Raw genomic sequence first — 25,976 nt, forward strand, 5'->3', positions numbered from 1 at the left:
TGATCCCGGGACAGCAAATGATCCCAAATCGGACCGCAAATGATCCCAGTACCGGAAATGATTCGTGTGAATGTGACAACAAAATTTTTGGAATGGTGTGGACTTTATTAATAGTCTATGGATGTAACGATAAACGCAACGATAAAAAGCGGTGAAAATACCGCGAGAAATAACAAAATAAACATGTAACTATTTAAGTTTTTTCGTTAAGAAAACGCACCTCAAAAATAAACATGTATCTTCGAAGATGCCTCTGCTGTCCAATTAACCACTTAGAATTTTTTCCTGTAGACACGAGTTTCCTTTTCCTTGGAAGCGCACATGATTTGTACGTGCGAATATCGGAGATTATGACACATTTGTAGTTTATTTTAAAACCATTATTTTAAACACATTTTCCTTTCATAATTCGCTCTTGCAAATATTAAATGAAACACAGTAAACGATAAGGTTATTTTACCACAGCGTCTCTGGGCAGATTTATTTGCATACCGCACGCATAGAGCTGTCACTTCTGCACGTGCAAATTTCTTACCGTCAATATTCTCCGCCTCTGTACTGAAAGCTACGCGAAAATGTAGTCAGTGTTTTAGAGAATTTTCGGTTGCCTTTAAGATCCAGAACATTGTGAAAATTCTGTGTCAGAATGTTTTTCAGTGACCTGATAAAGACATTCAAAGAAAAAAAAAGCTACTGATTTTGAAAGAGAGTAGCTCGAGAACAAGAGGCGGAAATGATTGAAATTTATTCTAGACTTTTTGTCTAGACATACATACATACATACATACATACATACATACATACATACATACATACATACATACATACATACATACATACATACATACATACATACATACATACATACATACATACATACATACATACATATCATACATACATACATACATACATACATACATACATACATACATACATACATACATACATACATACATACATAAACTTTATTTAAGTGTCAATGGTATTTTCATTTTCGCTATGAACGCTGCATGACTGCCTGTGAATGAATGGCTATCAGCTAAAAGCATTTCGCCGTAAATAGATCGTCCCTTGATTGGGGGGAGGTCCTAGAGGAGATAGTTTCTGTCGGTTGGGACGTTAAACTTTATTCCGCGTCTTAGGTTAATAATCATTGCATATTTAGCAGCTATATCAATATTTTTAAAGTTATGGTTTTGAATTTAAATCGTTTAAATACATTACATTCTCTTGCGTTAATTGTTTTTGTTATTGTTGTATTATAAAGAAAAAAATGGATTAAACAAATTTAAATCCCCTGTCCAAATTCCTTAGTCCACGCATATCCATCGTTTACGGTAAGGCGACCGTTTCCGGTCGGGGGTTCATTTCCGGTACAATCTGGGAATCATTTCCAGTCCTGGGATCATTTGCGGTCCAATTTGGGGATCATTTGCGGTCCCGGGATCATTTGCGGGCCGGGATCATTTGCGGGCCTGTACAGAACAGGACGAAATAATTTTCCAGTTAAGACATTTGTAAGCTTTTTGTGAAAATAAATCTTCGTTTTCAGTTCAGTTAAGCACTTGTGTTTTCGTCTTGCTTAAAAAGCAAGACGTCTTTGAGAAAAAAATATTTCGACGGCGACTCGCGTTTATTTACACAATGCGACCAAATATTTATTTTGTTTTAAAAAATAGAAAACTTTACCTCGGTTTTTGTATTTAAGTCATTCGAATTTTGACCAATTTTTTCTTTACAGTGCAAACAAAAACCTTCAAAAATAAAAGATGTACATGGATAAATGTAAATCAAGTTACGCGACTAAATCAAAATGCGTTTGTTTGGCCGCTTTGCAGTATTACACTGTCCCGGCCTTTGCCATACACTGAAATCGAATTTCATGCTTTTCGCTGGCTTTTACGACTCTCAGAGATTTTAAGTTCTTCTTACAGCTAGAAAAATCATAAAATGGTTACATTGATATGGAAGTGATGATTCGCGAAATTTGTACATCATGATAAACAGTCTTCGCTCCTGTGTATGGTAGCTCGATAATAATTGCCTAGTTTCCAGCGTTCAAAAGGTCATCATTCAGTATTGACGTGAGCATTTACACCCGTTTTTAGGAAAATCTGTCACTAAGTGCTTACAGTACAATGGAGTAACAGTCACTATTTCAAGTGCTTTTATTGCAAAATCTGTTTCAAGAGTCATCATCAAAATGGTGAAAAATCTGAAAGAAAACGATGTGAAGTTCTTCAACCCTTGTTGTAGTGAACATGCTTTTTGTAAATCGTCACGCAATCTTGTCCAAATGTTTAATCGTTTCTGCTCTTACGGACAATACGGAAGAAGTAACATCAACTCCTGTTCATACTTTAAATTTTGTGAAGCATATAACATTTATGACTGTTTCGTTTTCATCCATAATCATCCACGATGCCCCTAGCTTGCTATAAGCATTTTAAATTAAACTCCCGAACACAAACCTCTAACCAATTTTAACCGGCTTACGAAAACCGCGCAATCTGTATCACTATGCCATACGGCATTAGACTCATGTCACCCTTGGTGACCTATTTTTAATATTTTAGAGACGTCTGCCTAATCCTTTCGTATTCTTGCCAGATCACGCATATAAAGCATCATTGGCAAATATGAAAAAAGAACGCCAGAATTGGCCAGATAAGCATTCAGCGTCTGGGCGATCTGGAACCTAGCTGTCGCCATGGTAACTTCATATTCTGAAACACAACAAGCAGAGTATCACTACAAAGAATGAAAGACTTCCGATTCAAATTGACTGAGATATCACTCTCTTCATATTATTCATATTCATAATTTTGCTAATTTGCATATTTTAAAACTTTCACTGGAAAGAAAAGATATATTTCTTATTTATATTCACGACTAAGAATAAGGTAGGTGTGCAGCTCGAACTATGAGCCCGAGTATTTAATGCCGTCATCATCAAATACATTGTTCAAACATATAAACCTGAAACTCAACTCGGACTACAAACCTGTGCACCGCCTGGTACGAAAACCCAAAAACCCAGTGGGAAAAATGGGAACGTCCTCCCCAACCAAATGCAGGCGCACGAACCTTTGGGGATTAAAGGTAAAGTACAAAGATAAAAATAGGTCACCAAGGGTGACATGAGTCTAATGCCGTATGGCATAGTGATACAGATTGCGCGGTTTTCGTAAGCCGGTTAAAATTGGTTAGAGGTTTGTGTTCGGGAGTTTAATTTAAAATGCTTATAGCAAGCTAGGGGCATCGTGGATGATTATGGATGAAAACGAAACAGTCATAAATGTTATATGCTTCACAAAATTTAAAGTATGAACAGGAGTTGATGTTACTTCTTCCGTATTGTCCGTAAAAGCAGAAACGATTAAACATTTGGACAAGATTGCGTGACGATTTACAAAAAGCATGTTCATTACAACAAGGGTTGAAGAACTTCACATCGTTTTCTTTCAGATTTTTCACCATTTTGATGATGACTCTTGAAACAGATTTTGCAATAAAAGCACTTGAAATAGTGACTGTTACTCCATTGTACTGTAAGCACTTAGTGACAGATTTTCCTGAAAACGGGTGTAAATGCTCACGTCAATATAATGATGACCTTTTGAACGCTGGAAACTAGGCAATTATTATCGAGCTACCATACACAGGAGCGAAGACTGTTTATCATGATGTACAAATTTCGCGAATCATCACTTCCATATCAATGTAACCATTTTATGATTTTTCTAGCTGTAAGAAGAACTTAAAATCTCTGAGAGTCGTAAAAGCCAGCGAAAAGCATGAAATTCGATTTCAGTGTATGGCAAAGGCCGGGACAGTGTAATACTGCAAAGCGGCCAAACAAACGCATTTTGATTTAGTCGCGTAACTTGATTTACATTTATCCATGTACATCTTTTATTTTTGAAGGTTTTTGTTTGCACTGTAAAGAAAAAATTGGTCAAAATTCGAATGACTTAAATACAAAATACGAGGTAAAGTTTTCTATTTTTTAAAACAAAATAAATATTTGTTCGCATTGTGTAAATAAACGCGAGTCGCCGTCGAAATATTTTTTTCTCAAAGACGTCTTGCTTTTTAAGCAAGACGAAAACACAAGTGCTTAACTGAACTGAAAACGAAGATTTCTTTTCACAAAAAGCTTACAAATGTCTTAACTGGAAAATTATTACGTCCTGTTCAAGTGTTGAATAATCGTGACTTGAGAAAGAACTTTTAATTATGCGTGGGAACACGTGTCGCTGATTGGCTGTTTTTAATTGAAACTAATCGTGCGTGTCCGTACGGAGTCCGTTCTTGCAGCTGATCATTGTTTTCTACATTACAGCGAACGATTATCGATCCCGAACCATTCCCTTGGGATTGCTAACAGCTTTTTTCATATAACAAAGAGTCTAATGCGCATGCGCAAAGCGCACGCAAGCATTAGACTCAACAAAGTGTATAAAAAAAATGAAAAGTTCGAGAGATGAGATGTATACATTATCACCTTCTAACCTTATATACCTTACAACAATAGAGTCAATTAACGCCATAACGGCTCACGTGCGTTCATACCAATAAGAAACTATTTACATTCGACACCATAACCGCCTCGAGCGTGCACCGCAGAGATCGGAATTTTATATGATTGATTTTTATACTATGTGAATAGGACTTTTTATTGTATTTTATATATTTTTTTAGTATTTTTAATTCATTTCTAGCTTATTTTATACACGACCCCATAAGCTACTCAGCTTTAAATTTTTATCGTGTCAAATTGAGGTTACTTACTTACTGCCACTTACAGTTTAGTTGCACTGCACTTGAATTTTAAAGAATTGTTTTAAATAACTGATTGCCCTTGGAAATATTTTTAAATATTTCTAAGGGCAATCATTAATTGCACAGCATGTGTTGTAACAGTAAAATACACTCTTTCAAAACATGTGGTTTTCACTGACGGTGAAAAATTTCAAGATTATTCTTAATTTTTAAAACAGTCCCAGTAGTCTACCCTTTAATTAATGACAGTTTTCTGACTCAGATAAACGTTCAGAACCTTTCTTCGTATTTTTTATAAGGGTGAATCTTCATACTTTCATCTCTATTTTCATAAAATTGGTTTCTTGAGACAAAATTATAACTGAATTATTTTTGTTCCCAAAACAATTCGTTTTCCTACTACTGATAATGAATTTTAACTTGATTGATTTTGAATGATCGCAGAAACCCACGTGAATTTTTTTATTTATCGTCAGCCACATCAGATTCATTAAGCATTCACGATCAAAAACAGAAGCTACAAATAAAGTCACGGTTTTGAACGAACAAATTTGAAGCTCTATGCTTAATATGAAATATCTTTTAGTAGTCGATAAAATATGAGCGGGAGATTTTGTAAACGGCCATACAGATCGGACGCGAACATTTTATTCTACTTGTGAAATGAAAACTATAAATTGAATGTAAAGTATTGTTATGCGAATCAGTAGAGATCTGTATCAAAAGTTAATGAATACTAATTAGCTGAGCAGGAGTTTGTATCAAAAGTTAATTTTATTGTCTGATTTGTATTGGGGTTTACAGATGTGTACATGTGATCTGAATACTGTGCTGGGATTGGTTTGCACCCTCATGAATAGTTAATGAATTTTACAATCATGGTTACGCATTTTATAGTGCTCCATCAAAGTTTGTTTTAAGACAGAAAACAAAAAGACTGGTTTAATTATGTTTTCTTTTAACACCACGTCAATTATTTCAATGCTCGCATCACGACCATGCTTCTAAATATTTCACACAGCACCGTTTTTTGTTTGTTTTGAATTGATTTTTTAACAAAAGGCGGTATTCAAAGGGAAAATTAGTCAGTTCTGTGACGATCATAGTTCGCGGGTCAACAATTTTAGAAATGTAAGTTACAGAGAAATTCTCAGTGATGGCAGCCATTCCCTTCCTTGCTTGGTTACTGATAGCCAGTTGCAGTGGAAATCTTCCAGAAGAAGGTGAGTTTTTTAAAAAAAAAATCTTTATCTTATTACTTTACCCAGTTTTAGTTTAAAAGAATGGCTTGCAATCCTGGTCTGGTTAGTTGAAAAACAGCCTAGTGAAACTGCAATGCAGAATAACGCATACCAAAGACAAACCTACGAAACCATCCGGCATATTCTAAAAAAAAAGTGGAACGTTTTTGTCACCGTTAATCGTTAAAGTATTTCAACGCGGACAGTTATTTAATATTGATTATTAACGGTTTTTATTCCTCATCATTGAAATCCCAAACTATTTGCTAGCCTGATACTTGGGCAATAATATTAAAGGTGCTAAATCATGGACAACGAATCTTAAAAAATGGCCAAGTTTTTCAAGTTTGTTATTCTTAATCCATCGTAGTCTTCATCAGTCAAAACCATCCTTGTTTATCATGATTTTCGAGTTTTATTTCTCCGTTGGTGTTTTTCTGCCTTAGAAAACAATTATTTTGAGGTTCCCTTCAATTTGAGAAAAAAATGACTTAAAATACGGTGATATAGCTCCTTTAAAAAACCCTCTATTCAACTGTGGGTAATTAGAATTAACGACTTTATTTTAATCACATCCTCACATCCATGAAAGCGTCGTGGTTAAAGAAACACAGTCCCGGCTGAAATATCGTGTTTTCATGATTATGGCCAGGAGCTTACTGTAAGCTTATTTTATTATCTGAAAATCGAAAGAAATCATCGCCAAAAGTGATAGATGCAAAGAAATATAAACTAGATTGACAAAATAAGGGCAAGAAAGGCCAAACTGTCACAAAAATGGCGAGTTTGATTTCTTGACATCCTGTTAATAATTAAATCAAATTTCATAAACTGTAATCCATTTCACTCCTTGCAAACCTGCACATTATCTCGAAACTATTGCTTATAGCATATAATTTTTCTATCCATCTAAGCTGTACGACATTTGGCGATATAACGTGGAAATAGCTGAGTGAAATTTTTCTCACTCAGCCGGACAGTGTAAATCAATCACTCCTAGCTTAACGGTATTGTTAAGAAAGCCATCTGCAGCACAACAGCAAGTCGTAACGAGCTAATATGTTTTTTCATGAACCCCAGGGGGGGGGGGGTACTCCGGGATCCAAGTGACGGGGATGTGCGAAGGATTTTTTTGGGGTCGAAATTTTCGATTCCAGGATTTTTTTGGGTAGGAGAATTTGGCAGGTATTTTTTTGGGTTACTTGATTTAAATAGGGGATTTTTTTTTGGGTATTAAAATCAAACTAAAGTGCCTTGGCGCGGCCTTGGCAATTAAGTGGTAATTTGACTAGGGATTTTTTTTGGGCGTTTTTTTTTTTGGTCCAGGGATGTTTTTGGGTAATGTCTGGAGACTTAGGGATTTTTTTGGGTCCTGAGTTTTGCCTCCATTCGATCATCCCCGTCACTTTGATCCCGGAGTACCCCCCCCCCCCCCCCTGGGGTTCATGAAAAAACATATTAGCTCGTTACGACTTGCTGTTGTGCTGCAGATGGCTTTCTTAACAATACCGTTAAGCTAGGAGTGATTGATTTACACTGTCCGGCTGAGTGAGAAAAATTTCACTCAGCTATTTCCACGTTATATCGCCAAATGTCGTACAGCTTAGATGGATAGAAAAATTATATGCTATAAGCAATAGTTTCGAGATAATGTGCAGGTTTGCAAGGAGTGAAATGGGTCATGAACACCACTGTTTAAAGGGGATGTTTGCCAGATGTTCCTTAATTTTTTCTCGAAGTTTCTTACATTAGCTTTGTATTATCGTCATAAAGACCGAAAGACTGTAGTAAAGACTTCAGGAATCCGCTTTTGAAGTTGCTTGAGGTCCGCATGGTTAGACCACCAGCAGTTGTTTCTTTTGTTTTCAAAGCCAGTGAAATTAACGAGAGTGGCAAATATAAAGCGCATGTATTTCTTAATGCAGAAAGTTAACGTTTGTGCCGTGATTGTTGGAAGTGCTTCCTTTGCGATGACCACAACTACGAAATAAAGAAAAGAGTAAAACAGAACAGAGCTAGGTAGCTTGATATGTGAGGTTGAAAAACACCTCTGAGTAAAGAGAAAATCAGCTGAATTCTCGTTGCAAACTAGATTTTTAAGATTAAGTATACCAAACAGAGAAAACTGTAAAGTGTTGAAGCTGCTCAAACAGCAGGACATAACAGTGCTAAAAATGGTAAATGTTGTTTATAGTGGTCATGTACTCAGCTTCGAGATAGCTAGTTTGCTGGCATGCCACTGAAACAGAGAAAACAAATATTCTAATAACTGTGCTAAAAAATGTAAATGTTGTTTATAGTGGTCATGCACTCTGCTTCGAGATAGCTAGTTTGCTGGCATGCCACTGAAACAGAGAAAACAAATATTCTAATAACTGCGCTAAAAAATGTAAATGTTGTTTATAGTGGTCATGCACTCTGCTTCGAGATAGCTAGTTTGCTGGCATGCCACTGAAACAGAGAAAACAAATATTCTAATAACTGTGCTAAAAAATGAAAATGTTGTTTATAGTGGTCATGCACTCAGCTTCGAGAAAGCTAGTTTGCTGGCATGCCACTGAAACAGAGAAAACAAATATTCTAATAACTGTGCTAAAAAATGTAAATGTTGTTTATAGTGGTCATGCACTCTGCTTCGAGATAGCTAGTTTGCTGGCATGCCACTGAAACAGAGAAAACAAATATTCTAATAACTGCGCTAAAAAATGTAAATGTTGTTTATAGTGGCCATGCACTCAGCTTCGAGATAGCTAGTTTGCTGGCATGCCACTGAAACGGAGAAAACAAATATTCTAATAACATGATTAAAAATCCCAACTGGCAGGAGGCAGACCAGTTTGCTATATACGAAGCGTGACCGAAGATTTGAACTCGGGACGAGCGAAAACAAATCCAGCTAGTGGAAGTGTGGAGATTTTGAACCCTGGACCTCCGAATTACAACACCAGCGCCGTAAACTACTCGGTTACGGTTCAACATTTGTTAAGCAACACATGTTGCTACAACAAGTTAATGTTTATACTTATTTAACGGGACAGAGCGATGCTCTTTTCCGTTCAACAACGCTCAACATGTTAAATGGCATATTTCAACATTTAACGTCACATGATAAACTGTTCAACATTTGTCGAACAGAAGTCGAAAAATTTGTTGCTCAACAAATGCTGAGCTGTGTATCATTGGCTTTAAAAAAATAAGGTGCTTTTTAATGACGCTGAAATTAATGATTCGTGAAAATGTCAGATCTTACATTAGTTTAGCCTTTTTTTTATTCCGTGACCTCAGAATTGAATTCTGACTGTTAGACCTTTTTCAATCTGATTGTTTGTTTGAAAATGATATTCTATCCACAGAAAACTGTCGTCAAGTAGAAATCAATCCTGCAATCGAGGATCACACTCTCGTGGGTCACGTGTTCAAGAGCATATTGATACAAGACTCCAGCGCGTGTGAAGTGAACTGTTTCATGGAGGGTGACTGTGTATCGTTCAACGTCAAGCTACAGCAGGACGGAAAGTATTTGTGTAATTTGAGCAATTCCGATCACGTCGTTCATCCTGGAGATCTAAAAGAGGAACAAGGAGCTGTTTACACTTCGTTCAGGGTCAGAGATCAAATTTGGCATGCCTGTTTATTTCTGCTGTTATTTTCTAACGCCTCCCCTACGTCTGTCTGACCGATCGCCCGACCGACCGATCTATCAACTACCTTACCGAATGGCCGACCGCCTGACCGACTAAACGACCAACAGACTGACTGTCCAAATGATTGACCAGACTGATCGAGTATCTGAGCTACTGACACTGACAGTTCGAACTGCCGTGCCATGAATGGGTTTAGTTTGTTCTTGATTATAGACTCGCTACGAGGGTTTTTTCTCCCTCCTAAAAAGTTCCAATTCGACCTGGATAGAGGACCCGCATGAAAACCAGCTAGGGCTGATGTGGCTTCCTCTCTAAATAACATTTATAATAGTAAATTTATTTATTTATTTGTTAATTTATTTATTTATTATTTTTTTATTTATTCCCGACTGACTGACTGACTGACTGACTGACTGACTGACTCACTCACTGGCTGACTAGTCGACTGAGATAATGACAAAAAGAAAAAAAGAAAATGCTCACTAATTCTCGATTCAATTGGAAACCTGAAATGTTAAAAATCAGATTCTAATGTAGGTGTGCTTTCGCTCGAAAATATAGAACCCATGTTCAAGTAACCCTTGTCCTGTGATCAAGCGATGTCAAACAGGATACACCAGCAAAGGTTACCGTTGTGTATGTATAAATGGAAAGACGGGACAAAACTGCACAGAAGGTACTAAAGATCAGTTTCAGGTTGCTAACAAATGGCACGGATTCACCTCAGTTTAATATTCCACAATTAGTTGCTTGCTTGTTTGAACTGTTCGATTGCTCACTTGTCTTCGTATTTGGTCTTGTTTGGTTCCTTGCTTGCTAGCTTGGTCAATCGATCGATTTTATTCAATATGCCATATTAGCACACATAGCATCTTCAGTCATTTTATTTCCAAAAAAGTCGTTTCCTGATAGAGCCCAGAGCACAGCATCAACCATAAATCAGTCCTATGCATGATCTCAGGTTAACTACAACTGCCTTTGACGTCCGAGGGAAGTCTGTTTTTTCTCAAGGTCTTACAAAGTAAAACACAGCCATGCACTAAGGTGTATGACCTCATATACTACCCCGAGCGTTTAAAATAAATGTGCAGCAATGGCTGATTCCCTCTATAGCGCGTGCCTGCAGGGAATCACGGTAGTTGTATTCATCAAACCATGCGCGAGACTCAGCAACGATGCACTTGGAGTAACACCACATGTAATGCCCCGAGCGTTTAGAGCGGAATGTCTTAAAATTGAACTTGGTGTAAGACCACATATAATTTCCCGACAATTTACAATAAATGTGGCTACTTTGTTACTTTGTTAACTTATGTGAGGTCTTACACTAAGTACTACTCTGCGCTTAGCTTTTAACAGCATATTCTGGAACGCACAAATCATCAGAGAGCACCATCGTAGAGGGGAGGGGGGTTGGACTAAGATAACATTATTACGAACGTTTTGACACATTTGTCACACAGGTATCAAGATATGCTGTTTTTCACTTCCAGGCCCTCCATTTGTGCAAGTGGTTCCTAACGAAATTGCAACTGAGGAAAAAAATGACGTAACTGTGATGTGTAACGTGACCAGTAATCCTATTGTAGACCTTATCACGTGGAGCAAGTCTCAAGGAAGTCTCCCTGACTCAAGAAGCGTTGTAAATGAAGGAAGTCTGACGATCCTGAACATCACCACAGATGACAGTGGCTCATATGTGTGTACAGCTACAAATATTTTGGGCACCAACTCATCATCAGTCCAGCTTCGAGTCTACACTGCTATCAAGTTCATCACCAGGCCCCCATCCTCTGTGGTTGTGTATACCGGTCATACAATGAATCTGTCATGTTCTGCATCAAGTGATTTGCAGCCAACAATCTCCTGGATGTTCAATGGAATCCCCTCATTGCCTGGAGGCGTGGCTATTGATGCATCGAATAACTTGACCGTTTTGTCCGCTGACATTACTCATATCGGTATCTATACTTGCAGCGCAACGAACTCACTAAGCACGCTTCACGCGGATGTTATCGTCAAGTACCCTGAAACCTGCAGCAGGGTGAAAGCAAACATTAGCTCTGCCATTGGTAATTACGTAATTGATCCTGACGGCGTACAAGGCGAGGCTCCATTTACTGTTTACTGCGACATGATTGGCCAAGGGGGAGTTGGAGTGACAGTTGTCAGTCACGACAGCGAGAGCAGAACCCACGTGATAGGATTTGAGGACATTGCTAGTTACTCGCGTGATATCCATTACATCGGCTCCAGTCTCTCGCAGATGAGAGGATTAACAGAAGCTTCCGCGAACTGTCAACAATTTATTAAATTTGAGTGCAGATCAGCTTTATTGAGTAAAAACGATCACGGTTATTGGGTGTCACGTGACGGAGTGAAAATGACATATTGGGGTGGAGCCACTTACGGTAACCGTTGCGCATGCGGAATGACCAACACCTGCGCTGATCCCTCATGGCCCTGCAACTGTGATGCGAATGACGATCTTTGGCGGGAGGACAGCGGTCTTCTGACTAACAAGTCTCACCTTCCTGTCTCTCAGTTGAGGTTTGGAGACACTGGCGGTGATGGCGAGGAAGGATATTACACGCTGGGAAAGCTAGAGTGTTATGGAATAAACTGAGTTTGTTCGGAACCGAGAAACCTGTAACAGTTGTTTTATTTATTAAGATACATACACAAGACAACAAGTAACAGTTAAATTATTTGTTTGGTTGGTTTGTAAAGATAATTATTGTTTACATGCTATTATTGAAATCTCTGATCACTCAACAGGGCTCACCAAAGAAATTCTGTAGAGACAGCTTTAGTTCATCACCCGTTGAGGCCCGGCTTCAGAACTGAAGTATTCTGTTAATGTATATTTAACAATTATTCCACGAGCGCGCGTTGGATATGAAATGGTAGATAGCGCGCCGAGTTGGCTATAACGATCTCATATCCAACAAGCGCGAGTGGAATAATTGTCTTATTAAAAACGCCCAAAGAATTGCAATATTTGAGCTCCCCAGTTGTTTTTGTTGACGCGTATCGGCTACCATATTTGTGGTCAATGGTATATGAGCTCATATACCATTGGCTGTCAACCAATCAAAACGCAGGAATGGCAATATACACTTGCTAGTTTTTAACAATTGCACATGCACAGTCAATTGAGTTATGAATCTTGTCACGAAAAAACTAAGGTTTTAAATAACACACCGTTATTCGCAGAGTATTATTAAAAATGTGGGATTTCGAGAAAAAACAGCTGTTTTTAATAACGACGCTTTTTGTTAACGAGTGTCTTTATCAACATTTTACCTTGCATTGTTTTGGAACAAAGACGGACGAGAGTGAAGAAGCAAATTTTCTATAAACGACCTTGTGAACCAATAGCGCCTGTGATCAGATAATGCAAATCACCAATATTTGGTTAACCGTTTGTTTTTAATTGACACCAATTGACGCCGGCTTGACAGACTAAAGTTCTAGAAAGAAACCACTTATTCTTTCTTCAATGTTTTAAATTTTCTCCTCTGAACAAAGCATGATTGCTTAAACTTCTTAGAGACATGTCATTTTGTAAAACCATGTTAATTGTTTATAGCAAAAACACATAAACATTTCAACGCAGCACTTCGCGCTTTTATGAAAAGAATGGTGGTGTTTAACGAGGTGAATAAACGAAATGTCATAGCCTACAGAAGAATGTTTATGACCTAAAGAACTACAGCACTGATATACATTACAACGAAGTCTGTAAGAGCCATGCTATTTCATTTCCTTATTTGGATTCTGCTGGGCAGTTGCAAGGGACTTCAACATACGTCCTTCAGTTTGTTTTTAATTGACACCAATTGACGCCGGCTTGACAGAATACAGTAAGCTTCTAGAAACAAACCACTTATTCTTTCTTCAATGTTTTAAATTTTCTCCTCTAAACAAAGCATGATTGTTTAAACTTCTTATAGGCATGTCATTTTGTAAAATCCTGTTTCCTGTTTATAGCGAAAACACATAAATATTTCAACGCAGCACTTCGCGCTTTTATGAAAATAATGGTGGTGTTTAACGAGGTGAATAAACGAAATGTCATAGCCTACAGAAGAATGTTTATAACCTAAAGAACTACAGCACTGATATACATTACAACGAAGTCAGTAAGAGCCATGCTATTTCATTTCCTTATTTGGATTCTGCTGGGCAGTTGCAAGGGACTTCAACATGAAGGTTAGTGTTAATGCTATGGCTGTATTTGGTTTCAATTTGGTCCTTGTTGTTAATAAGACGCCGCCATGCCCAGAATCAGATTTCAAGTTATACACCTTCACAAGTAAATAAAGTAACAGCATTTAAGTTGTCTTAGATTCTATAAGCGAACTTTTCTGCCATTGAAAATTGCCCCCAAAGCAAAGTGAAGGAAAACAGATTGAGAGGCTTTGAGCTTGAGTTTTTGCCGGACTTGAGGAAATCGTATGTGCGCCTAAAACTTCCCTCCGAAATTTGCCAAACATTGGACGAGTGTCAAAGAAGTAAATTGCGATAATTCAAACAATTGAATTCTAGAGAGTTTTAAAACAACTCAGCTTTGACTATATCGGGGACATTTCACTGATCTTTGTTTTAAGACGATGATTGTTGATTTCCTTTCCTCTCCAATTATGTCAAATTATTATGTTTGTTATTTTAGAATATTCTCGATCTACAACAGTTTACAAAAGCTTAAGTCTTAACTTTATTAAATGGTTTCTTTTGTAAAACATATATGTGCTTCGAACTTAACAGGTGTAGAAGACTGCAAGCAGTCCAATACTATAACCGTCGACAGCGACAAGAGAAATAACTGAGGGACTCTTCGAGTCTTTTTAAAGCTTCATTCGTTCTGAATTAATTAATATAATGTTCTTTGGAGTTCTATTTTGGTTTTCCTTGACTACTGTTCATCCATTATTAAACTTAATATCTGCCGGGCCAATTTCGCGGTTTGAATAAAAAGCCGTGACAAGGTTACAAAACGGTATGTTCAAATATACTGCTCTTACATTAATTACTATAATGTCTTTGAAATTTTATTTTGGTTTTTCTTGACTACTTTTCATCCATTATTAACCTCATTCGCCGGGCCCTTTTCGCGATTGAAATAAGAAGGCGTCCTAGGGACGAGGCTGACGAAATTACAAAACAGCATGTCCACATAGACTGCTCTCACATTCAACAATTTTCTGTGCATTTCAATGTCACATTTCGACAACTACAACTGTTTTTCATTTCTCCTAAAAGCTAAGGAGTCGGAATTACTGAGGTGCTATTACATTCTATCCGCAGAAAACTGTCGGCAAGTGGAAATCAATCCGTCAATCGAGGATCACACTCTCGTGGGTCACGTGTTCAAGAGTTTGTTAATACAAGACTCTAGCGCGTGTGAAGTGAACTGTTTCACAAAGGATGACTGTGTTTCGTTCAATGTCAAGCCACTGCAGGACGACAAGCATTTTTGTGAATTGAGCAATTCCAGTGATGTCGTTCATCCTGAAGACCTTAAAGACGAGCAGGGAACTGTTTACACTTCATTCAAGGTCAGAGGACAAAGTCATAAATCCTCTTAAAGCGTGCTGACACACTGATCGACTGTCTGACTGACTGACTGACTCCACTGACTGACTGACTGACTGACTGACTGACTGACTGACTGACTGACTGACTGACTGACTGACTGACTGACTGACTGACTGACTGACTGTTTTCATCACCGATCGACCGACTGATTGAATGTCAGTCAACAAACTGATGTTAGTGCATTAAATATTTCTCCGGTAAATATAGAACCCGTGTTCAAGTAACCCTTGTCCTGCGATCGAGCGATGTCAAACAGGCTTCACCAGCAAAGGTTACCGCTGTGTATGTACAAATGGAAAGATGGGAGAAGACTGCACTGAAGGTATTTAAAACTAGTCCATACATATTGAGGAATCATGTATAAATGCACTTTTTCTTCATATGCCAAGGTATTTTCAGTGACAAAAATGCGTTGATGTCATTAATCGGGCCTTACGTACACCTAAAGCAATTGGACAGGACCAAATAATCCCTTCTTCGTTTATTCATTTTTCTGTCTTAAACTATTATCAACATCGTTTATCAAATAATATACTTTTTTGAAAAAATCCTTACTATTATTACTATTGCTGTATGTGTTATGCCAAAGTAAAGAACAGATTTTTATAATTTTATTAACTGAACGCAGTGTCATTTATCAATCCTATGAGAGCCCATTGGTACAAAAGCCGGGATAATATTTTATCACTGAACAGCCGTTAAACGGTGAAAATTAGAACAATACAGCGTTCTCATCCAAGGGAGCGCTAATTGTCTTATTTACTGAAACAAAATCATCAGTATTTTGTTGTGCGAATCGAAGAATGTTTCGACACTTGAAATATGCTGTTTTAATTAAACTTAGAGGGGAAATATCATGACGATTTTGATTGTTTTTTTCCTCGAAACTGCAAAAAAAAAATCGTAGAACACCAAAAGGAAGATATGGAATTCATAAAAAAAGAACAAATCATGATCGTCTATAGCTTATTTTGGAACAAAAAGGGAAGAACTTGGCGAGAACTTGAAAACTTCCGCCGGAATTCATTTCGACCCTTTCCACCCATGGCCAGAGACACTCGTCGACAGTTTTAGTACACTAGGTGGTAATTTATAACGAACCTGGACTATTATTTGAAGTTTCCGTTAACACTGAAATGTGTTTTTAACTTTTGAAGTTACACAAAATCCCCGTGAACTTCCCCTTTAAATTTTACTCCCTTTTGAAAAAGTTTGCCACAAAGCTGCCTTCCTAGATTTTGTAAAAAAATCCTTGTCATAAAAAACAATTAAATGAATTTCGCCTTGGAAATCATAAAGTAAACTGGACCGGTAGACAACAAGACTCCAAACATTTACGAATTTGTTCTCTGTGTCCATTAAACGAAACAGAAAACGAGCTTCATTTCTTATTCTCTTGTCATTATTACAATAGTATCAGAACGAAACTTTTCAATGAGATACGTGTTAGATTTCACCGCTTTAGTAGTTCAGATAACGAAACTAAAGCTGTTTCTTTTTTAACAGTGTTGATTTATTTATCTGTAGCACTACTGCTGCATTTGTCTATGATTGTATGTTAAGCCGACAATCCATGTTATTGTATATTATTTAGTAATACTACCATGTATAGATATGGAAATACTTTAACAAATTGTCGCTGTTGTTGTTGTTGAAATTCCAGAACCTCCATTTATACAAGTGGTTCCTGACAAAATTGAAACTGAGGAAAGAAATGACGTCATTATGATGTGTAACGTGACCGGTAATCCTATTCCAGACGCGATCACGTGGAGCAAATCTCAAGGAAGTCTCCCTGATTCAAGAAGCATAGTCAATGAAGGAAATCTGACCATACTGAACGTCACCACAGATGACAGTGGTTCATATGTGTGTACGGCTACAAATATTTGGGGCGCAAAGTCTGCATCTGTCCAGCTGAAAGTCTACACTGCCCTCAAGTTCATCACCAGGCCACCATCATCTGTGATTGTGTACACCGGTAAGACATTAAAACTTTCATGTTCTGCATCAAGTGATTTGCAGCCAACAATCTCCTGGATGTTCAATGGATCCAACACACTACCTCAAGGCGCGTCTATTGATGCTTAAAACAACTTGATTGTTTTGTCTGCTAACTTCACTCATATCGGTACCTACACTTGCAGTGCCACGAACTCACTAAACTCAATTCAGGCGAATGTCATCGTTTATGTCAAGTACCCTGAAACCTGCAGCATTGTGAAAGCAAACATCAGCGCTGTCAGTGGTGATTACGTCATTGATCCTGACGGCGTACAAGGCGAGGCTCCATTTACTGTTTACTGTGATATGATTGGCCAAGGGGGCATTGGAGTGACAGTTGTCAGTCATGACAGCGAGAACAGAACCCACGTCATAGGATTTGAGAACCCTGGTAGTTACTCGCGTGATATCCAGGTCATCGGCTCCAGTCTCTCTCAGCTAAAAGGATTAACAGAGACTTCCATGTACTGTCAACAATTCATTAAATATGAGTGTATGGCATCTAAGTTGACTCCAAACGACATGGGGTATTGGGTGTCAGGTGACGGAGAGAAAATGACATATTGGGGTGAAGCCACCTATGGGAACCGCTGTGCATGCGGAATGACAAACTCGTGTGCTAATCCTAACAGGCCATGTAACTGTGATAAGAATGATTACACTTGGCGCGAGGACAGCGTTCTTCTGACTAACAAGACTCACCTTCCTGTCTCTCAGTTAAAGTTTGGTGACACTGGCCACGATGGAGAGGAAGGATATCACACGCTTGGAAAACTGGAGTGTAATGGAATAAACTGAGTTTGGACTTAATTTGAAAACAATGTACCAATTGCAGCGATTTAATTCATAATAAGCGTCCAACACGACGATAAGAAGTAGTCCTTTCCGTTTTATAAAATAATTATCTGCGAGACCACTTCTCTTTCTCTTAATCTTACTCAGACTGGGCTTTGTTTGGTGTTTTTGGAGTAGGGTTTTCGCCATTTTTCCCACTCTGTCGGTAAAGGTTTCCTTTAAGGTCCGCAAGAGGAGATGAGGAATGAATCACTGAGAATGTTTTGGCGGCGTGGAATACCAAGCGAAAAATTGGTCACGATTGACATTTAACAACCAAAAAATGGTAAATCATTTCAGAATCATTGGAGTTATTTTTAATTGGTATAATTCGCAAGCCCTACTTTTGCCAGACTGGACACCGTTATCACTGTTTGTTGTTGTGATGTCAGGCAAACTTCAAAAGAACAAACAAAATGCAAATAGCTATTGTGTTTTGTGCACGGTCAAGACCAAGACATGCCCTTAGCAACCATTTGATAGCTACTGCGCACATTCGGTTGCCCGGCACCGCTATGACCCCTTTTTCAGTCGTGTAACAAAGGGAGTTTCTTCCCCCCCCCCCCCCACCCCCTGGCGTAAAGGTAATCTACAAGTTTAAATTTTTGCAAGTGACATGTTTGTTTCTCCTCTCATGAGACCTTTCCGTTAGCTTTTCTTTCACTGTAACGTGGCTTTGCGCTTGTAAAATTCTTCTAAAAATTCAGTGTGTAACTTGTCTGAAGAGAATGACGTGACATCATGACGTTATACTTCATTAGTATTCAGCGCGTGCAGCAGCCCAATACCCATACTACCTTTCGGTCTTGTCGCTTGTAGCTTGAAGCGTTGTTCCGCCATCGTTAAAATTGAAGGAGCTGTATTCACGTGCACACGGGATTATTATTACAGCAGCACAACATCGCTCGCGCGTGGAGCTTTTGATCTTAAAGTGGAGTCATAAAGCGCTCAAATTAATGGCTGCATGAAATTGCCCAAATTCTGCACAGCTTGTAAAAAAAGGCCTCAGGAAAGACAATCGCATTGCAAGAAATTAACTCATATTTTTACATTCTCCAGTGATTAAATGTTTCTGGCTAGTGATAGGTACGTTTCCATACAAATCCCATACAATATGATTACGTTATTTGGCAATTTATGCTCGCACTGTGAGCTCAGAACGCCTGTGATCATATAATGAAAACCGCCAATATTTGCTTAATCGTCTGTTTTTAAAACTACTGGCTTGACAGAGCTAGGGTAAGGTTTTAAAAATGAACAGATTTTTCTCTCTTGATTGTTTTTAATTTTGTCCTTTAAACAAGCATAATTGTATGATTTCTTAGAGACATGCTGTTTTGTAAAACCCTGCGGCTTTTTATAACGAGAACAACACATAAATATTTTATCTTTTATGAAAAGGATGGTACGTATTGTTTACCGAGCCGGTGCATAAACGTATTGCTAAAACCTACAGACGAATTTCCATAATCTACATGACTACAATGAAGTCAGTAACGGTCATGCTATTTCTTTTCCTGATTTGGATTCTTTTGGGCGGTTTTACGGGACTGCAACATGAAGGTTAGTGTTTATTGCGTGGCTGTATTTGGTGTCAATTTTGCCCGGAATCAGCTTGCAACATATAATTACAGTGGAACCCCGATACAACGATCCTCGATGTCCCGGCAAAAGATGTCTCGCAAAAGTTACAGTAAAATGTATGAGACAGAACCTCGATATAATGATCTTCAAAATAACGATATTCCCGATATAACGATGAGAATTTAGTGGACCGAACGTAAAATCTTCCCCATATAACGATATTATCAGTACACAGTCACAATTTAAGAAAAACATTGAATTTAATACAATAACATAACAGTAATAGAGTAATCTCTAGCGTTTCCGACAACAGCTTTATACAATGATATAAATAAGAAAATGATACTGTATTCTAAGTCTCTTTATCCAGTTAAAAAGTATATGTAAGGTTTACCCCGATTTAACGATATTTCCGGTTATTTGACGGCCATATCGTTATATCGGGAGTTTCGATATAACGATTCTTCGATATAACGATATAATTTTACTGCTCCAAATGGCATATCGTTATATCGGGGTCTTTGGCCACTGTATATACCTTTACAAGTAGGTGATAATCAAATGAATATCATGTCAGTTGTCTCAGGTTTTATAACCTTTACTGTAATACGGTGAACATTTTCATGGCAAACACTAGTCCACAGATGAGTTATTCCGATGATGATAAATGTGTGTGTTATGTCAAACAAGTCTTTTAGAATGCTAATAAAAAGGATGAAAAGAGATTAACTTGAGGAAATTATACGCTTTAAGCTTCACACCAAAATCCGCCAAACATTCGACGAGCGTCAAAGAAGTAAATTGCAAGAATTTGAAAAAAAAAATGAATTCTTAACATTGAACAACTAGTTTTGACTTTAATATCGGGGGTTTTTCACTGAGCGTTGTTTTACTTATAGGAGAATCATCATTTGAGAAAAAGAAGTCATCTGTTTATTTCATTTCCTCTGCTATTATGTCAAACTGTTATTGTTATTTTAGAATATTCTCGATGTACAATAGTTTACATAAGTTTTACTCATAACTTTATTAAATGGTTTCTTTTGTGAAACATATAATTATGAGCTTTGAACCTTACAGGTGTCAGTGAGTGTAGACTCCAAGCAGTCGTCAAATACTTCGAGTCTTTTTGCACTTGCATGACTTTAAAGCTTTATTCGTTCGGACTTAATTGCTAATGTCTTTGGAATTCTATTTTAGCTCCCGTTTTGACTACTGGTCATCTATTATTAACCTCGTCCCCCGGGCATCTTTTGCAATTTGAATGATAACCCGTCCTAGGGACAAGATTACAAAACGACATGTCTACATATACTGCTCTAATATACCACCCAATCGACGTTCAGAGTTAAAGATTTAAGCGACGACGTTTCTACAGTTCATTGATTACGTCAGTATTTATATCAGAAAAAATATTTCGTTAGCAATTTTCTGCGCATTCCGATGCCACATTTCGACAACTCCAACTGCTTTGTATTTCTCCTTAAAGCTAACGAGTGGAGTTACTGATGTCCAATTACATTCTATCCTCAGAAAACTGTCGCCAAGTGGAAATCAATCCTGCAATCAAGGATCACACTCTCGTAGGTCACGTGTTCAGGAGCATATTGATACAAGAATCCAGCGCATGTGAAGTGAACTGTTTCATTGAAGATGACTGCGTTTCGTTCAATGTCAAGTTACAGCAGGCTGGAAAGTATTTGTGTGAATTGAGCAATTCCAGTGACGCAGTTCATCCAGAGGATCTCAAGGACGAACAAGGAACTGTTTACACTTCATTCAAGGTTAGAGGTTAATCCTCTTAAACCATGCTGTGTTCTCCCATTGTTTTCTATCTAACAATTAGATCTCTCTCCTCCGCAGAGTTCCGTACAGGCTGGGAAATGGGGAGAGGTGAAAAGTAAGCGCGCGGAGCTTGGAGAGAATCGAAACGAAAACGCGCGGGGGACACTGGGAAGGGAAAAGGAAAGGCGTCGTTCTCCGCGCTCCCCCTATTTTTCATTTTTCGTGCTTTACGCCTTACTCCCCCCGTGTTTTTCACCCCCACTAAAGGAGCCTCCGCGGAGGAGAGAGCAATTAGATTATGAGCACGAAATCGCGTAGACTTAGCTCTTAAAGGGACTATGTCACGAATTTTAACAGATTAATTTTTGAAATTTTCAAATTTATATTTGTGTCGTAGGGAACTAAAAAATAATGGTCCATTTTTATTAAAAATTGCTATTTTAGAGCACTAAATCTGTTTAAAAGCGTTTTTGGCTACGGATCGCTCGGATGGAAATATATGGCAATTTGAAAACGTTAGCCAACGTTTTCAAGTTGCTTCCGCGCACCTTCAAAAAATCGATATTTATAGCCGAAGTCTGATTTCTATCGCCAAGTAAAGGTTATATCTTCCGTTAAATGTTCAAAGACAATGTTTGTCATTGATAAAGTTGCCGACCACTTATTTCAGAACAGTTTAGACCAAAAAATTGCAAAATCCCCGTGACTTAGTCCCTTTAGAAGGGAACGTTCTTCTTGATTTAATTTGGCTTTGTAATACATAAAATTGTACGTTTTGGACTGCAATTTCAACAGAGCGTCAACTTAAACAATCAGACAACTCGCTCTCGTTTTCTACGAGAGCACCAATAGTCTTTTTGCTAAATAGTGCAGTCTCTACTGTAAATAAAGAGGTGTTACACTGCATTAACATGACCAGTGTAATTTATTTCAAAGTCCTCTTGGCTACGTCTGGTTGATTCGTCTATTTGATTTGTAGTTGATTAATTAGTTACTGATTACTGTACTTCTTGACTGACTTCTTGACTGACTGACTTCTTGACTGACTTCTTGACTGACTGACTTCTTGACTGACTGACTGACTGACTGACTGACTGACTGACTAACTGACTGACTGACTGCAATCCTGCCTGTCTGACTGACTGCCTAGCTGGCTGGCTGACTGACTGACCGACTGTCCGATTGAATGTCAGTCAACAAACTGATGTTGTTGTTTTCTCCGGTAAATATAGAACCCGTGTTCAAGAAACTCTTGTCCTGCGATCAAGCGATGTCAAACAGGCTTTACCAGCAAAGGTTACCGCTGTGTATGTACAAATGGAAAGATGGGAAAAGACTGCACTGAAGGTATTTAAAACCAGTCCATCTATACATACAACACATTACATTACTTACATCGATAGCACTACATATACGCCGTATTCACTGTTACATTTACTTATAAGTACAATGTTCACTTGAGTCAGTTATACTTACAAATAACACATTCACTTCTTACATTTCCTTGTGGTACTTACATTACTTTTTTCTAAAATTCGTTCTACACTACCAAACACACTTACAATATATTGTACTAGTCTTTTTTAATGTATGGAATGCACTTTTTATGGTAGACATACAGTAACTCGCAGCAGAGTAAAAAACAACAACAACAAAAACTGACTCAAATCTGAATGAAGAACTGAAGCTTGGAGTACTTATGTAAATATTATGCGTAACAACTACAGTTCTAAGCATCTAAAAGCTAATGGATGTTCGAACGCTGGATGGTTCCGTAGACAATTTGCTTTTTAGCAAGATTTCAAATGCTAGTAAGCTATAAGATTCACTTTCTTTGGCTGCAGTGTAGATGTAGTTTCGAGCGACAATCAGGCAAAGATTGAGAACACGGAAAGATCATTTCTAGGGGTAATATGCGTATATTTTATCTTTGTTCGTCAAAGCACCTTAGGTGAGTTACAACAATTCCACCAAGAGGTAAAGAGGTTCCAGAATGTTTGGACAGTTTGTCTTAATTACTGAGACAAAAGTAGTATTTTATTGTGCGAATCAAAGAATTTTTTGACACTTGGAAGATGCTGTTTTAATTCCAGGCCCTCCATTTGTGCACGTGGTTCCAGACAAGATTGAAACTGAGGAAAGAAGTGACGTCATTATGATGTGTAACGTGACCGGTAATCCTACTCCAGACCTGATCACGTGGAGCAAATCTCAAGGAAGTCTCCCTGATTCAAGAAGCATAGTCAATGAAGGAAATCTGACTATGCTGAACGTCACCACAGATGACAGTGGTTCATATGTGTGCACAGCTACAAATATTTGGGGCACCAAGTCTACATCAGTCCAACTTCGAGTCTACACAGCTCTCAAGTTCATCACCAGACCCCCATCGTCTATGATTGTGAAAGCTGATGAGACGATAAGCCTTTCATGCTCTGCATCAAGTGATTTGCAGCCAACAATCTCCTGGATGTTCAATGGATCCAACACACTACCTCAAGGCGCGTCTATTGATGTATCAAACGACTTGATCGTCTTGTCTGCTAACTTCACTCATGGCGGTACCTATACTTGCAGTGCAACGAACTCACTAAGCTCACTTCAAGCCAATGTCATCGTTTATGTCAAGTACCCTGAAACCTGCAGCATTGTGAAAGCAAACATCAGCGCTGTCAGTGGTGATTACGTCATTGATCCTGACGGCGTACAAGGCGAAGCTCCATTTACTGTCTACTGTGATATGATTGGCCAAGGGGGCATTGGAGTGACAGTTGTCAGTCATGACAGCGAGAACAGAACCCACGTCATAGGATTTGAAAACCCTGGTAGTTACTCGCGTGATATCCAGTACATCGGCTCCAGTCTCTCTCAGCTAAAAGGATTAACAGAGACTTCCATGTACTGTCAACAATTCATTAAATATGAGTGTATGGCATCTAAGTTGACTCCAAACGACATGGGGTATTGGGTGTCAGGTGACGGAGAGAAAATGACATATCGGGGTGGAGCCACTTATGGGAACCGCTGTGCATGCGGAATGACAAACTCGTGTGCTAATCCTAACAGGCCATGTAACTGTGATAAGAATGATTACACTTGGCGCGAGGACAACGTTCTTCTGACTAACAAGACTCACCTTCCTGTCTCTCAGTTAAAGTTTGGTGACACTGGCCACGATGGAGAGGAAGGATATCACACGCTTGGAAAACTGGAGTGTAATGGAATAAACTGAGTTTGGACTTAATTTGAAAACAATGTACCTATTGCAGTGATTTAATTCATAATAAGCGCCCAACACGACGATAAGAAGTAGTCCTTTCCGTTTTATAAAATAATTATCTGCGAGACCACTTCTCTTTCTCTTAATCTTACTCAGACTGGGCTTTGTTTGGTGTTTTTGGAGTAGGGTTTTCGCCATTTTCCCCACTCTGTCGGTAAAGGTTTCCTTTGAGGTCCGCAAGAGGAGATGAGGACTATGAACGTATCCCGTTCAGTGTAAGCAATTATTATGATAGTGTCACGTGGTTCATTTTAGCTTGAGTCGGGGGATTGATACAGTTAAGTTTTGACTGAACAAAACCACTGCATGGAAAGACTCTATCTAAATTGCACAGTAAAAGCTCAGCTCTTTAAATTTCCAGTGAACGTCATGCAAAAGCACAGGTGGCCCAAGCATGAAATTTGCATATATTAAAGTAAAATAACGGCCTTTTGAAATATAAGAGTTTATATGCGTTTTAAACGGAAAAATTTTAAGCGATAAATAAAAGCGTAAATTCTAAATAAAGTTTACGGAACATGAAATGGTGGCGTTTGTTTTTGTTACAGCGTGATTTTAAGCAATTTAGAGCTATTTTACGTCTATTTACTGTAACATGTTTATCGTACATAATAATATGACAAGGTAGGAAACCTTAGTCGCTTCTAGCATTCGACATGTGTCGAAATTGGCTCGAATTTCGCCCACAAAAACAGCTTCCACTCATATTCTGACTTCAAATCTCAATGAAAGGATGATGATCGAATGCTTTTCTAAAACTTGCTTGCTGATACCTCGTCACCCTCAGCAACTAGCCGCTTTTAAAAATCCAAAATCAGCTCAAAAGAGCCGCCATATAATCCGTGACTCCCACGACAGTAACAAAATGACCCAAAATAGACTGGACTCCAGTCATATCCCCAACGGAGAGAGGCACGGTATTTATGATCGCGTATCAAGTTGTTTCCACTACCACACGGTGAGGACGACATTTGCTTGGGCTACCTGTGGCAAAAGAAAACTCGACTCCCTTTTTTCTCCTCACTTTGTCGGTAAAGATTTCCTTTGAGGTCCGCAAGAGGAGATGAGGCCGGTGTGAATTTAAGTATATGATGAACGCATTCCGTTCAGTGTAAGCAATAATGATGGTGAAAACGTGGTTCATTTGAGCTTGAATCGAGGGGGGGGGGGGGGGGGGTTGATACAGTTAAGTTTTGACTGAACAAAATTTACCAC

General features: G+C 38.3%; 2 protein-coding genes across 4 annotated transcripts in view; both read left to right on the forward strand.

Annotated features, from left to right (window-relative positions):
* Nucleotides 1-25,214, forward strand: part of LOC144657247 (uncharacterized) — a 44,881-nt gene extending 19,667 nt beyond the window's left edge. Inside the window, exons 1-4 of one of the 3 annotated variants that reach the window (XM_078517567.1) lie at nt 13,706-13,888; nt 14,984-15,234; nt 15,482-15,596; nt 23,575-25,214. In XM_078517567.1, the coding sequence (XP_078373693.1) occupies nt 13,828-13,888; nt 14,984-15,234; nt 15,482-15,596; nt 23,575-24,713 (1,566 nt within the window). In that variant the 5' untranslated portion in view covers nt 13,706-13,827 and the 3' untranslated portion in view covers nt 24,714-25,214. Of the gene's footprint in view, nt 1-13,705; nt 13,889-14,983; nt 15,235-15,481; nt 15,597-19,609; nt 19,676-21,229; nt 21,481-22,713; nt 22,829-23,574 lie in introns of those variants that run through there. The other 2 variants (XM_078517565.1, XM_078517562.1) reach the window with 2 other exon arrangements.
* LOC144657050 (uncharacterized) lies at nt 5,892-12,969 on the forward strand. Its single transcript, XM_078517340.1, has 4 exons — nt 5,892-6,011; nt 9,383-9,633; nt 10,235-10,349; nt 11,167-12,969. Exons 1-4 carry the CDS (start codon nt 5,945-5,947, stop codon nt 12,297-12,299), a joined length of 1,566 nt encoding a protein of 521 aa, XP_078373466.1. The 5' UTR covers nt 5,892-5,944; the 3' UTR covers nt 12,300-12,969.
* Nucleotides 25,215-25,976: the final 762 nt, after the last annotated feature.

The sequence above is a fragment of the Oculina patagonica genome, chromosome 6 (assembly GCF_052425735.1).
Source record: "Oculina patagonica isolate OP01 chromosome 6, crgOcupat, whole genome shotgun sequence".
Classification (NCBI taxonomy): Eukaryota; Metazoa; Cnidaria; class Anthozoa; order Scleractinia; family Oculinidae; genus Oculina; species Oculina patagonica.